The sequence below is a fragment of the Aphelocoma coerulescens genome, chromosome 4, assembly GCF_041296385.1.
Source record: "Aphelocoma coerulescens isolate FSJ_1873_10779 chromosome 4, UR_Acoe_1.0, whole genome shotgun sequence".
Classification (NCBI taxonomy): Eukaryota; Metazoa; Chordata; class Aves; order Passeriformes; family Corvidae; genus Aphelocoma; species Aphelocoma coerulescens.
Window position 1 is genome coordinate 5097202 of NC_091017.1, and position 14168 is coordinate 5111369.

The 14168-nt window shown below is 36.7% G+C and overlaps 1 protein-coding gene across 10 annotated transcripts in view; it reads left to right on the forward strand.

Annotated features, from left to right (window-relative positions):
* BLTP1 (bridge-like lipid transfer protein family member 1) overlaps positions 1-14168 on the forward strand; it is an 88771-nt gene that overhangs the window by 14950 nt on the left and 59653 nt on the right. For all 10 annotated transcript variants that reach the window (XM_069012606.1, XM_069012597.1, XM_069012598.1 and 7 more), the window contains exons 6-18: positions 1581-1767; positions 2819-2900; positions 3564-3757; positions 6110-6189; positions 6595-6745; positions 8287-8443; positions 9212-9290; positions 9576-9667; positions 10515-10632; positions 11399-11554; positions 11984-12081; positions 13062-13240; positions 13444-13550. In XM_069012606.1, coding sequence (XP_068868707.1) covers positions 1581-1767; positions 2819-2900; positions 3564-3757; positions 6110-6189; positions 6595-6745; positions 8287-8443; positions 9212-9290; positions 9576-9667; positions 10515-10632; positions 11399-11554; positions 11984-12081; positions 13062-13240; positions 13444-13550 — 1680 coding nt within the window. The remainder of the gene's footprint in view (positions 1-1580; positions 1768-2818; positions 2901-3563; positions 3758-6109; positions 6190-6594; positions 6746-8286; positions 8444-9211; positions 9291-9575; positions 9668-10514; positions 10633-11398; positions 11555-11983; positions 12082-13061; positions 13241-13443; positions 13551-14168) is intronic.

Sequence of the window (14168 nt, forward strand, 5' to 3'; positions counted from 1 at the left end):
TGCCCCTTTTTTTTTTCTTTTCTAAAAATGTTTTAGGCAGCCAAATTGATGCGTGGAGGTTAAACCTTATTTTTGTTATTAGGAAAGAGATGTCTCTTTAAATCCCCTTCAAAGAAATGAATTAGTACATATGATTTCATTTAGTTAAGGAAGTCTAATGCTTGCCTCCAAGAATTGAAAAATTACATTTATTTGTGTTCTTGATGATATTGAGATCTCCCGGGTGAGCAATTGTGTATCCCGATCTTTGTCTATGTCATTCTTTGCCTGTGTCTTATTGATGCAAGTTAGCATTGGCAACAAATGGATTTCATGGTGTTTTTATGAAAACAGGAAGGAACTGAAGCTGGCTCATTAACTTTTCTCTGTCTCCTGTTCAAGAAAACTGTGATGTCAATGTGCTCTGGAAACTTACTTTCTATATGTATATATTTTTATAATTATATGGAAATTTCTGGTACTGTAGGTGTGATGGGGGAAAAGTGGATTGCTGTTGTTGGGACAGTGTTGCAGAGATGTGTGATTTTGGGGGACAGATGAGTTTTCTATCAAATTGGGTGCATTTAATCAAACAGGTATCTTTAAGCCTTGGCTCTTGGGCGTCTGCATTACTTCTTTTGACCCTGACCACAAGTGTTTGCTCTGAGTTTTTAATTTCTCCTGTCTTTGGGAAATGCTGCCTTCAGTTTGTACCCCTGAGTTACAGATTGGGGACTGCTATAATAACCATTGATTCTTCAGCTGCCTGAAATCTGTTTGATTTAGAAAGACCAGATGAGGTTTTTAGAGCAGCTCAGGTCTCTTGAGTCAATGTGTAATGGGCGCTCTTTCAACTGGGTAATTAGGGGGAAGTGGTGCAAGCATTTCCCTCACATTAACTGCATAATTAGGTCACACTTTCTGAGGCAAAAGTATGTCAAAGTATGTCACAATCAGCTCTCTATATGATCAGCAGATGTTAAAATAGGTTTTAAGGATCAGAGAGTCAAGATGATATAACAGTTGAAATTTTAAATTTGTGTAAATGTCAGCTGATTGTGCAAAATGAGTATGATCCTGTTAGTTCTGCATATTAATGTTTTCTGTTTCTCTGTAAAAGAAGGCTTTTTCCCACTTCAGGCATGCTGTAGCAGAGAGCCTGGCTAGAAAACAGTTTGGGTTTTGAGATTGAATTCATCTCAGTGATATCTGTGCTAAAAAGCAGAAATTTTCACCAAGGCTTCTGTTCTATGCATCAAGAGGGATATTTGTTTGTTTGTTTTCATACAGGAGACTGAAAAACTTCATTTACCATTTTGTGCAGTTTCTGTTTGGATTTATTTTTGGACTGTGACCTAGGGGTGAAATGCCTTTCAGATTTAATATTTTGTATGCAGCTGTCTTATTTGCCAAGTTTTACTGATTTGCTTAGAATGCTGTAATTATTTTGTGGAGTTTTTTACTGCTTTTTAATATGTACTTCAGCAGCTGTTCAGTACCATGTGGATTGGTTTTGCAAAATGTGAGTATTTGAGAAACTGTAAATATTCCAAGGGAATGTTGAAACAGAGTTAGAAGCTCTTTTCCTACTGTTTGGTTAGATCCAAAGGCAGAAACTCGACTGTATATTATGGTGAATGACTTTGAATTTCACGTGTACAACCGCTCTGAGCTTTATGGACAACTTCAAGAACTGTTTGGCTTGGATCCCACAATAATTCCAGCGAAGAAAGATGATGAGAGAGCACAAGTGAATGGGAGGCAGAGAACACACACCAATCTTGAAAGGTAAATAATTACTCATTTTGCTGCTTTGTCGATGCTTTGTTCTGCAAAGTGCTGAACTAATTGGGTAATGTTTTGTTAACATGTGCTCTGGAGGCCAAAAGAGGGAAGCACAGCTGAGAGGAATTGCACTGACAAGCCTGACAGTCTGAATCTTTTCCCTTTCCTCAGACTTCCTACCAATAATAATTAAAAAACACAACCAAACAAACCAAGCATTCTTATTTAATGATCAGAGATGGGCTGAACAATCTGTATGAAATACAGTGTGGAGAGGAAGCATGTGTTGAAGAGGATTATGCTGGCAGAATAATAATGGTTTTGCTCAGTAGAGCAGCTGCTCAAGACATTGAATAGGCAAAATGTGAGGATCTGTATGGTCTTGTGTACAGCTACACAAAATGTCTTCTGTTAATTTCTCTTTTTGGGATACCCCAGAAAACACGGTGTGGGTATGTAAGGAGTTTTACATGGCTTATGTGCAGTGCAGTCAGATGTTCAGTAATCAGCCTCTCTTTGGGCAGAACCACACCAGACTATTTACTGTCAGGAGCAGAGAAGATCTAATGAGTCTTGAGTCCTTCCATTGCTGCTGGCCAGTTACTAAATTACAGAGTGGGCAGCTGCAGGATGCTGTGGCAGTCCTGAGTTTGAGTAAAGGCTGTGCCTCCCAGCCAGTCTCTTTGGGTTTTTATCTCAAGCCTTTATTGACAGGCACAGGAAGGATTTCTGTCTTTGAGGAGGATGTGTCTTGGGAAATGAAAAATCCCATGCCTCTGTAGGAGTATTTAGAACAGGCCAAGATTCCCTGAGGAAGATTTATTTAGCTATTGCTCTGAGTTAAACAAGGCATGCTTGTTTCCTACCTGTGTCAGCACCCAGGCTTGGGAAGCCTGGCAAGTAGTCTGCTGGCAGGTCCCTTGCAGGAGGCACCCCTCTGGGGAAGGAGTGTTCCCCAGGATCTGTGCCCTGAAGGCCCCTAGAAGAAAGGTTTGGTTGGTTCTTCTGCAGAAAAGACAAAATAATGACCACCCTTTTTTTTTTTTTTTTTTAGTGTTAAAGTGAAAACAGAATCTCAAGACCCCTCTTCTTCGTGGAGATCACTTATTCCGGTCATTAAAGTCAATGTGAGCACGGTGAGTAAAAGAACCCCGATCAGGAAAATATTTATCAGTATTTGCTTAAAAATGACACCTGCCATTCATTTTTCTTACACTTTCTATTTGAGGTTTTTGTTTGCCTTCATGCTTTAAAAAAGTTAAAATTACACCATCAGCACACCCCTGACACAGCCACAAATCCTACTGGTGCCGTTGGAAATACAGTTATGTTCTAACTTTGGGGAAATACTTGTGTCTTAGACTTGTAATGATTTCCAGAATATCAGCAAGTAAGTAAATTGCGGGTGTTGTACAGTACGGGGTGTGCTGGGTTTTTGGCAGGTGTTTGGGGTTGTTTTCTTAATTTTTTTTTTTCTTTCCTGCATGTTTTAATAGGGATGTTTGGAGACATTCTTTAAAAGTTGATGTTACATCCCAAAACCACACCACCCCTCAAAAAACCCAAATGGACAACAACAAAAAACCCCCAGGAAAACTGTTATTGAGGTGATAGGAGAAAAAAATGGACAGTTTAGTTTATAAGGCAGTACTTCTAGATCTGCACAGAATATGGCCAGGACTTTTGTCCACACTCTTTATTTGTACATGGCTGGTTCAACTGCATTTTTATAGGTAAATAGATACTTAAATATAATAGATCAGTGTGTAGTGAGTAATTTGGTTTGCTTTTTGATTTAGGGTCGCTTGGCATTTGGGAATCATTATCAGCCACAAACACTTTGCATTAACTTTGATGATGCCTTTTTGACGTACACCACAAAACCACCTTCAAGCCACCTTGATCAGTTCATGCACATTGTGAAGGGAAAATTGGAAAATGTCCGAGTCATGCTGGTTCCAAGTCCAAGATATGTTGGTCTTCAAAATGATGAGTAAGTTTGGGGTATTTTTATATCCATTTTATTTTATTATTTCTTTTAAGAACACAAAGAAGAGAATATTGGTTGTGCTTCCATGTCTTTATTTTACTCAGTGGGTTTAGACAGTTGGCATTTCTACCACTCTGTAAGTTTTAAGTTTTGGATCTTTGAAACAATCTCATGTAGGGAGAAAAGCCCTGATTTTCTATCTCATTGTAGATTTGTGTTTTTGTGTGTGTGTTTAAACACAGAGTAGTTTGGGTTGGAAAGGTTCTTTGAAGGCCATCCAGCTCAACCCCTCTGCAATGAGCAGGGACATCTGCAACCGGATCAGGTTGCTCAGAGCCCCATCCAGCCTGGCCTTGCATGTTTCTAGGGATGTGGCATCCTGTGTCCAAGGTCTGTTTTCCTTCTCTCATGGACTAGAGCTGTACCTAGGCTTTGCCAGCACTAAATTTCTGTCTGAAATGCAAAGTTTAAGGTGTTGACATCTGTAAAGCTGATTCATGGTTTGGGAAATACTTAAAAAAAAAACCCAAACTGGGCAAAAGCTGTGTAACACTTGGTAGAGGGGAAACCATGTTATCTTTTGGGGACAGATTGCTGATCCTTTTACCTCTGTGTATTTTGCATAAGCAGGGTTAGGCAGCTTGAACAAACTGAAGTAAGTCAAACACAAGCCTGAGTTCTTCCATGAAGTAATAAAATAAACTGTACATCATTTGTACCTAAATTGGCTTTTTATCAGCCAAATACTCCTGTTTATAATATGCCTTTATGTTTTTCAAAGAATATTCTGTGGCTGTGTACAGAATCTTACTCCTCCAACATGACGACAAAGGAAATTTCTGCAACTAATATTGAAAACAAACAAGATTAAAACAAAATAGGATTAAGATACTCAAACTATTAGCTTTTCCTCCTGCTTCCTCTAAGTATTTTCTTTTTATGCTCTTACCATCCCTGCAGTTTCTGATGGCTCAAGGATGGCATCTGTGCGCAAAATGTGCTCTGATTTACTGGGTAAATTCAAAAAATTGCCCAGTTCACTGGAAATGGAGAATGTTTGACTCTTCAGAGCCTGCCCTCTTCATACTGCTTTGGCTTAAAATTTAAGCTGGGTGTTTTAACTTCCAGAAATTCCTGCAGGTGGTGAATATATAAAAAACAGCCAAGTGACTTGATGAAATTTGTAACAGACTGACTAACCAATACAAAGATCAAAATTTCATCTTGAAAACTTACATTTTGTATTACAAATATCTATCTCAACACTTCCATCATGCTTTGCAAATAAGTCCTCCAAAGTCCAAGGAAAGAAAAAAAAAATTGTGCTTGGAAAAGCAGGTCAAAGCAGAACAAGTTTGGAGGCAGCAGGCTCAAGGTGGTAGTTCAGGATAGATATTAGGGAGTACTTTAATGATAATGATCTCATTTTCATTCATTGCCATTATCTAGTTTGTGTTAAAGTATTTGATCTTTCACTGCTGTCATTACTCTCAAAGTAAACTTAGTTTCAGAGTTCCTGCTCTATTGCTTTTGAAGAGTTTCTGGCAGTACGTGGTCTCTGCTCTGCTGTCTTCCATGTTTTCCAAGGTTTCCTGCCTTTGAAAATGAGCTGTGGTAAAATGGGCAGTGTGCTTCTAACAGGTCACCCTCTTAGACTGTGTTTCAGTCACAGGAATTGTTTTTTTTGTTAAGAAATGACAGTTTATGAAAGTGGCTGAAAAGCTGCAATAGTGTCTTCTGCAGTAAACCCAGAATTTTCATATTATAATATTACTACTTTAGAATCTATTAATATGTAAATTAACATGAGAAAGGGATTGTGATATACCAATATAATAGTGTTAGGAGAAACGTTTCATCTCTTAGTTTTATCACTTAGATCCTTTTATATTGAGGGAAGTGTTATTGAGGCAGAACAGGTTTTTTTTCTATTTTTAATTAACTAATGGTCTAATTACTGAATGTCTTGTCCCTTTGGTGTAGAGGGCTATTTTAGTAAGAAAACAATTAGCAGGTGAAAGAACTATATAGGACAAGGAGAAAGGAACTCTTGACTGAAAGAAACACTGAAAGTAAAACTTCAGTAGTAACTTCTGGTTTAGAATATCTGAGAAATACCTTTGTGGAGAGGAACCTGGTATCTTCATGCTTGAGTTAACTAAACGTTTAAGTTATTTGATGTAATGATTATAATAATAATAATAGCAACATTATGATCAAGGGTTTGGGTTTTTTCTCAAATCATTATGCAAATCCATTATGCTTAATATGTTGCATTTAAAATTACTTGAATTCATGAAGATCAACCTCAGCACGTGGATTTTTACTCTTTCTCTTTGCACTCTTTCTTTGCAGACCACCAAGGCTGATGGGTGAAGGCTTTGTTGTAATGCAGTCCAATGATGTTGATATCTACTACTATATGGATGAACCAGGTACATTCTGTTAAATACAAAGATAATTTATTTTTTTTTAATGGTGAAAAATCTTTATGCTAAGAGAGTTAGTGCAATATTTTGGAGCCAATAGAAGTACCACAAATATGCTTTTGCTCTTTTTGCCCTTGAAGTATTGCCTGAATCTTGAACAAAGATAACACATTAGATAATGGTGTATACTGATGTAGGATAGGTGCCATTTGGATCATTTTTGGTCATATTTCTTGGCCTTCCACTGGAAGTCTGCATTGAATTGTGTCTTTATATGATATTTGCATACTGTAGTGCTCTCAAGTAAAACTGACATCAGGACACTTTAATTGTCTTGTGCTTAAGCAAACATTTTTCATGCTAATTTGAAGCAGCTTCCTTTAATAATGTTTATTATTTTATGTCATACAGGTCTTGTACCAGAGGAGACAGAGGAGAGTAATGATGGAGAAGCCAGCAATGAAGACAGCAAATTACAGGATCTGCCACCATGCTGGGGTTTGGACATTGTGTGTGGAAAAGGGACAGACTTCAACTATGGGCCTTGGGCTGATAGGCAGAGGTATGACCAGGATTTACAGCTTTCATCTTTAATGTCCAGTATTACTGTGAACTTTCTAAAGTTTCCATTGTGTGATTGCTCAGGCTTAATTTGTGTGGGTTAGGGTAGACTAAGTCTGAAAGAGGAGTCCTGCCACAATGGTTTAAGATTAGTAAATTCATTGGTGTTTGTCTTGTTGGCCGTCCAAAATTAGGATCACTCTCATTAATAGATTATGTTCCCTTTTTGTAAGGAAAATATTTTTACCATTTTTCAACTGTTACAGACCTAAAGGTTTAACTTGTTAAGTGGTGATCTTTAGATTTACCAAGGTCCTGTTAGCTAATATGGGAATAAGCTGCATGTTGATGAGGAAATTTTAGGGAAGAACAAATCTGACTATGAAAATAATGAGGGAGGAATAATTTATCCCTGCTTAGCATAATCACCTGCTTGATGTTATCTCTAAAGTATTTATTATCTAGTTATTTTAATGCAAAATATTAGGCTAGAGTTCTACTGTTCTTCTCTTGACCCTGGATGTTTTGCACGTGGGTACTTCTGGTGAGGACAATAGGATTGTTTAGAGAGTAAAGGACTATTAAATAAAAGTGACATAATCAGTGCTTTCCCTCTTTCCCCTTATTAATTATAGGCTGATACTTGGCCTTCACTAATTCTCCTGTGAAACTGTTACAATTCACTCCTGTCTCTCAGGAGCGTGAGGATGGCAGCCCAAAGAGTAGTCATTAGATATGATAGAGCATTTAAGAGAAAATGTCACTTTTTAGAATCCTTTGCTAGAAACATGAGGTCAGTGAATCATTAATGATACTTTTAATACTCCAAAGAAAGCTTGCCCTGTAATGGAATGCTTTTTATAATCTTGACTGGCTCAGTAGAAAGCAGTTTAGTGCAGAGTGTGTAGAGTTCGTTGATACATACCAGGAACACTTTTACATCTTGCTATGGGTAGATCGTGTGATTTTGGAAACTTCTACAGCAGTCAGGTACTGGGTGCAGGAAGGACTTCCACTCCCTGAGACCTATGTAAGCTCTGCTGTCTGTGCTTCATCACTCTACCTTCCCTGTAGTGTATTTCATGGCATGTTCACCTATAAATCTGTAGAAATGTGGTTGCCATTCTGAGGTCCTAAAGTTTTGTATTTTCTTTATTTCTGGGCATTACATCAATTATTTATGCACAAACTGAAGAATGAATAGATGACTTCCTACTGTGCTTTTGTAGCCGGTTTTGTAAAGCAAGGATTAGAAATAAGAAGAAAAACATAGCTTGTTTGCCTTCTGAATTAAAATTTATGGCTTTTGTCCAAAAGTAACTTCTTGCCATTGACAATTTTGGAGATCTCCATAATGAGTTGGAAGGCTCCCATGATGAAGATTTTCAACAAACATTCTTCCTTATCACATCCACTGGTTGTCTAAAGAGTCAGTTAAGAGGAAAGTAGTTAAATGAACCAAGTAGATGCACAAATATACATATATACTTCTTCTGTGAACAAAAAAACAATTCTTTTTTTCTTCTTTTTCTTTCCCACTAGGGATTGCTTGTGGAAGTTCTTCTTCCCACCAGACTACCAAGTTATGAAAGTCTCAGAAATTGCTCAGCCTGGGAAACCAAGACAGATCCTTGCCTTTGAACTGAGGATGAATATCATTGCAGATGCCACCATTGATTTGCTTTTTACCAAGAACAGGGTAAATAATAAAATCTTATCAAGAGATTAACTTTGTCTACTGTGATTGCACTGTGCTTTTTAGTTGTGCATAGTTTTACTTGCCTCAGGTGTTTATTACAGAAATATGGTTTTAAAAGCTGGTAGATTTTTGACTTAGTCTTTTATAATTAGGAGCAAATCTTTGAAAAAGAAATATATTCTGAGAGGCATTATTTTAATTTTTTTTTTTTTTTTAGCTTTAAAGGTGTATTTTAAGCCATTCTAGCTCCTACAGTCCTGGGGCTTCGTGATCTGGACATGTCCTTTGCAATCTTAAATTCTGATAAAGCTCACTGTGATGGAAAAACAATTTCTTCTGATACTGAATGAAGAGATTATATTGGGGAGAACAAAACTTGTATGTGTAGGAATTTGGATTTTTCTTCTTCTTGTTGCTACTCTTCTAAATGGGATACAGCATCACTTAATAGTACACCTGTTTTGTTGTTTTTTTGGGGACTGAAAGGGTTAGAAATGTAGTGTTAGAAATGTAAATTAATCTACCCTCTCAGGCCTTGGATCAGAGTATCATATGCTGGTTCTCTAACTGGACTTCAGTCAGCATTTGTTAAGGCTAAAAATGGTGTTATTTGGTATCAATGTATATTGATAGTTCATTAGTGATTTTTCTGAATTCAAGAAAGACTTTAATCATCAGGTGCTTTAGTCCAGGTGTGAGTAATGACAGCCAGAGGCATAAATAAACCTAGAAATCGTGTTTGGACTGTTTTCTTTTCTTGCAATGCAGGAAACAAATGCTGTGCATGTAAACGTTGGTGCAGGATCCTATTTGGAAATAAATATTCCCATGACAGTGGGTGAAAATGGTGAGTTAAGGCTAAGCCTAATTTGTTTCCCTAATGTTTTTCCTGAGCAGTTATCTTAATTCCTTTGTGTGTGAATATCTTCTAGTGTTCTTCCTTTGTAATCTTGAGATGTGTATTCCTATGTAAAGGAACAAAAATACTTTTTTGTGCACCTCACTGCAAGATATTAAGGCAAATATCCATCAGGATACTTCCTGGGAGTGGACTGCTGAAATCACTGGTGAAAATTGTTTAAATATTGGTGTAACTCTTGTGTCTGATCATTTGATAACTTCTGTTTTCCAGGCTATTCGCCCACAATTAAAGGGCAGCTCCTCCACGTGGATGCCACCAGCAGTATGCAGTACAGGACTCTCTTGGAAGCAGAAATGCTGGCTGTAAGTGTACATTAATAAGCACAAAGCTTCAGTCTCTAGAGGATTTTAAATAAAGAACGTATTTATTTTTCTGTGGAGCAGTCTTTAGTTTCTTAATGCAGGAAAATGCCTTTTGAATGTGTTTTGCAAGACCTTAATATATAAGGAATTTATATATACACACAATTGTGCTTGTGTGTTACCTTTAGTGACTTAAAAAGCACTGACTTGGTGTATAAATTATGTATTTACAAATGTTGCCTCATTTACTATGTAGCCATGTTTTCATACAGGCTTTGGCTTAATAAATGATTATACTCACTAGCTCTGCTAAAGGATATGTGTGCACAAGTATTTAAAAGCACTCAAGTGTGCTTGAACTACTTGAGACAGATTTTATACTGCATTATTCTTTTGTTTGCCTAATATTTCACTTCTGCAGTACTGTAGTTCTGTGGATTACCCTTCCTACAGGTTTTTAAATGACCTTATTAGAGTGGTGTTTTTAGTGTTTGAACTTGAGCAATATATCAATGGTTGAAAAATACTCTGTTCTGGGAGATTTTCTTTTGGTGTATTGTGAAAAATGATGCTTTTGATGAAAACTTTGGTACATCCACAGCAGCAGATGTATCAGAAACTCATAGTATACCTTTCTGAATAAATGAATACACTAACACTTGACCTTCAAACACAGAAGGAGAGACAGAGATTAAATTATTAAGGAACTGGAAGGACCTTCTGTTCATCCCAGCAGGAAAACAGTTTTAATTATTCAGCAGGGTACATATGTGCAAACTGCTGAGAGACAGGGTCAGGCATTGTCATCTTTTCAGGTAATGCTGATGCTTTAATTTCTTGTCCACAGTTCCATATTAATGCCAGCTATCCCCGGATATGGAACATGCCACAGACATGGCAGTGCGAGCTGGAGGTTTATAAAGCAACCTATCATTTCATCTTTGCCCAAAAGAGCTTCTTTACAGGTAACCTCTTTACTAAATAAGTTACATGTCAAATTACATATTCTTTCCTTGGGATTTCTTTTCAAATTTTGCTGACTTGTGCAAGGTCAGGTTCTCTGATTTCACATATTTAGGGCAACAAATTGTTTCTGAGGAAAAAGTTCCTGATGCCTACAAAATGTCCAAGCACATGATATTCTTACATTTGAGTAGAGATACAAATAATTTAATTTTCTAATATCTAAATAAATTTGATTTGGAGTTAACTGATCTTACATTTATTTCTTATGAAAACTCACAGCACAGCTACCGATTTGCTTAATATTTGTCATCCATGATGTTGATTTCTCTTGCTATCTCTCTTTGCTTGGCTCATTTTCAATTCCTTGGGCTTTGGATTGTGTGGCTGACAGATGATGAGGAAAAGTAATTTGCTCCATAGAATTCTGGCTGTGAGGAAGAAGGCAATACAAGGTGGTACAGCACCACCCAACTGTTGCTGGAAGTTCCAGCTGCAGTGATGGAAAGAATACAGCCCCATCACTGCGGTGCTGCCTGGGCTAATTAGCCCTGCTGGGAGGAAGCTTTAATTAGTGCAGGCGTAGTGCCATGCTAATAAAGTTATCTACTCAGTGAGGCCAGAGCCATTGTCTGGGTAGTGCCACTGTACCCAGTGTAAGCTGTTGCTGTGCTCAGAGCAAGCATGAACATCTCCAACACAAAAATCCTAAGAAATCACTCACCTGATTGCTACTAACTTACCTTTTCTTACTTGGTGTGAGTCCAGATTTGATCCAAGACTGGTCCAGTGACAGCGCACCTGATATTTTTTCATTTGTTCCATATATGTGGAACTTCAAAGTCATGTTCCATCAGTTCGAAATGATTTGGGCAGCAAATCAACACAACTGGATTGACTGTTCCACCAAACAGCAGGAGAATGGTGAGACCAATTTTTTTATCTGGAAGAAGTAGCACATACAAAAAAATCATCCACAAAATAGAGTGTGTGTGTGTGTATATATATATATATATATATATATGTATATAGAGAGAAAGTACTAGAATTACACCCAAAACCTGATGTGTAAAGCAAAGCACTGAGATATTATAGTTATTTTTATTGTTTGCCTGCAATTTCCTTGTACCAAGTACAGTGTCTTTCTAGAAAGAACAAGCTGTGGGTAGTAAATACTTCCAGAATAATTGATTACAGTAATTTATTACTCTAAGTACACTGTAGTTAAATGGCAATTTTCTGTGTCATGAGTTCTTTAATATCTTTTAATTATTTCTACCTGTATGTTTGATATTTCATCTAAGAATAAAAGGGAATAATTTGGACAAATTTGTGTTTCCTTTTGCCTCCCAGTTTATCTAGCAGCTTGTGGAGAAACCCTGAACATTGTTTTTTCTCTGCCTTTCACTGACTTTGTTCCAACCACATGCAATACAAGATTCTCCTTAAGGGTAAGTTCTTCTGTCATGTAAATGTGAGATAACTTCCCTGCCTTCAGGAATCAGGAAATTTTGAATTAACTCTTTCCTGAAAGAAAAATACTCTTTTTCACTTCCAGTTCATAGAATTTTTCTTTAAGTAACCCAGAGGTGAATGGATTCAGTTTGCTTGTGTGAAGCATTTGATCATAGGCTGTTTAATTTATATATCCACAAAAATTGAAATGTTTCTTAAAAATATATACATGCCTGTGCTTCACACATACATACAGATACACATGTAGAGTGTATATTTATTATATATACTTAAATTGTGTGTCTGTGTACGTGTTTTATCACTTGGAATTCTGTTCCCCTTTATTTAGGAAATGTGAAAATCTAATGTATGTTCAAAGATAGAATCAAATACTGTACTGGCTACCCCCAAACCATTTTGGAAAGCCATTTTTCAGATTTTAAAGAGGTTCTGTAGAATAAATAATCATCACAAAGTGTTTTTAACAGATGCAGATAATTCTTTGAATTACTGTACTTGTCTTCCTTAAAATAGAAGCTGTCTACTGCTGCTAAAAATAAAAAAGTAGTTGATGCTGATGTTGCTAATTTGGTATAATTTGATAGCAAAGAAAATAATGTTTTATAGATTTTGTTCTTTTTAAAGTGTGATTTAGTTGAGATGTGGAGTAAATTTGGTTTAGTTATTTAATTTCTGCAGTATGGTTTGAACAACAGAATAACAGGGATCACTAAAAGCTGTCCAGTGTTTTATAGATTGCTCTGGTTATGTGCAAGTTATTGGACTTGTAAGCATTCAGAACTATATCTATATATATTCAGCTCTTGGGATTGTACTAAAACTTGGTGGGAAACAGATTTCTTGTCTAACTTTGCCTGTAAAATGAAGATGGTGGCACATACGAACATGGAAATGGTGTGAACATTATGCATAAAGGGAATGTAAATTAACTTGTGTTGCTGATGTTTGATTTTAGGGAGAAGATGTTGATCTTCATTTGTATCTACCAGATTGCCATCCTAGTAAATATTCCCTTTTTATGCTGGTAAAAGATTGTCAGCCCAATAAAATAAGTCCTGAGTCTTGTATTTCTGCGGAATGTCAAAGTGGTCAGAAAACGAGCAAACCCAAGTGGAGGAACATTACTCAAGAAGAGTGAGTTTTATTGAGATATATATCTATCTATCTATCTATCTATCTATCTATCTATCTATCTATCTATCTATATATATATCTATCTTTATGTTGACTCTTCTTTTTTTTTTTTTTTTGTGATTCGTGAACTTCTGAGGTTGCTTAAAAGCTATTTAATGGCAGTATTGTACTTGAGATAAAAGTGTGCTGTTTCCTTTTGAAAGGGCTGGATGGGTTGAATGCTGGACAGTCCCGAGTGTTGTGTTTACAATTGACTACTCCTGGCACCCAATTTATCCTCAGAAGGCTGATGAGCAATTAAAACAATCCTGTAAGTGTCACTAACTTTTCCTTGTTAGCATGGTTCATTTGGGAAGCTGCTGGGACTTTGGATCACGCTGCTTCCATCTGCAGAGATGAACTTGGAACTGAACTGCTGTTTTATGTCTCAAGGGAATGTGTTGATCATTAGAATGCACTGGGATTGATTTAAAACCTGACAGCATTCCATGCTGCTGCATTTCAGAATGTGTCCCAGTTCCTTGTATAATAAAGAGGATACAGTCTGCAGTTCACTTCTCCTTGTCCTTAACAAAGTGGATCTCTTAAACGGGTTGTTGCACAAGATAAAATATCACTTGGTATATTAAACATCAGTATATTAAATAGGAAGTACAATGTTTTTGACCATATCCCGTTCCTTAGCTTTTTTAAGCTTTTTTTCCTTTTGGATGTTGTGATCTCATCTTATGATTTAAATGTTTAAATACATTACATATGAGCTATATTAATATTGTCTTGCCTTTATGGATATCAAACTCAGATTTCATTGTAGCTAGCACTGGTAAAGTGAACCATGATCATCAGAAATGAGTGTTAGATGGGTCAGTCTAACACTAATATCTAAGAATTTATGTTAACGGTCTAAAAATTTCTAAATAACAAATAT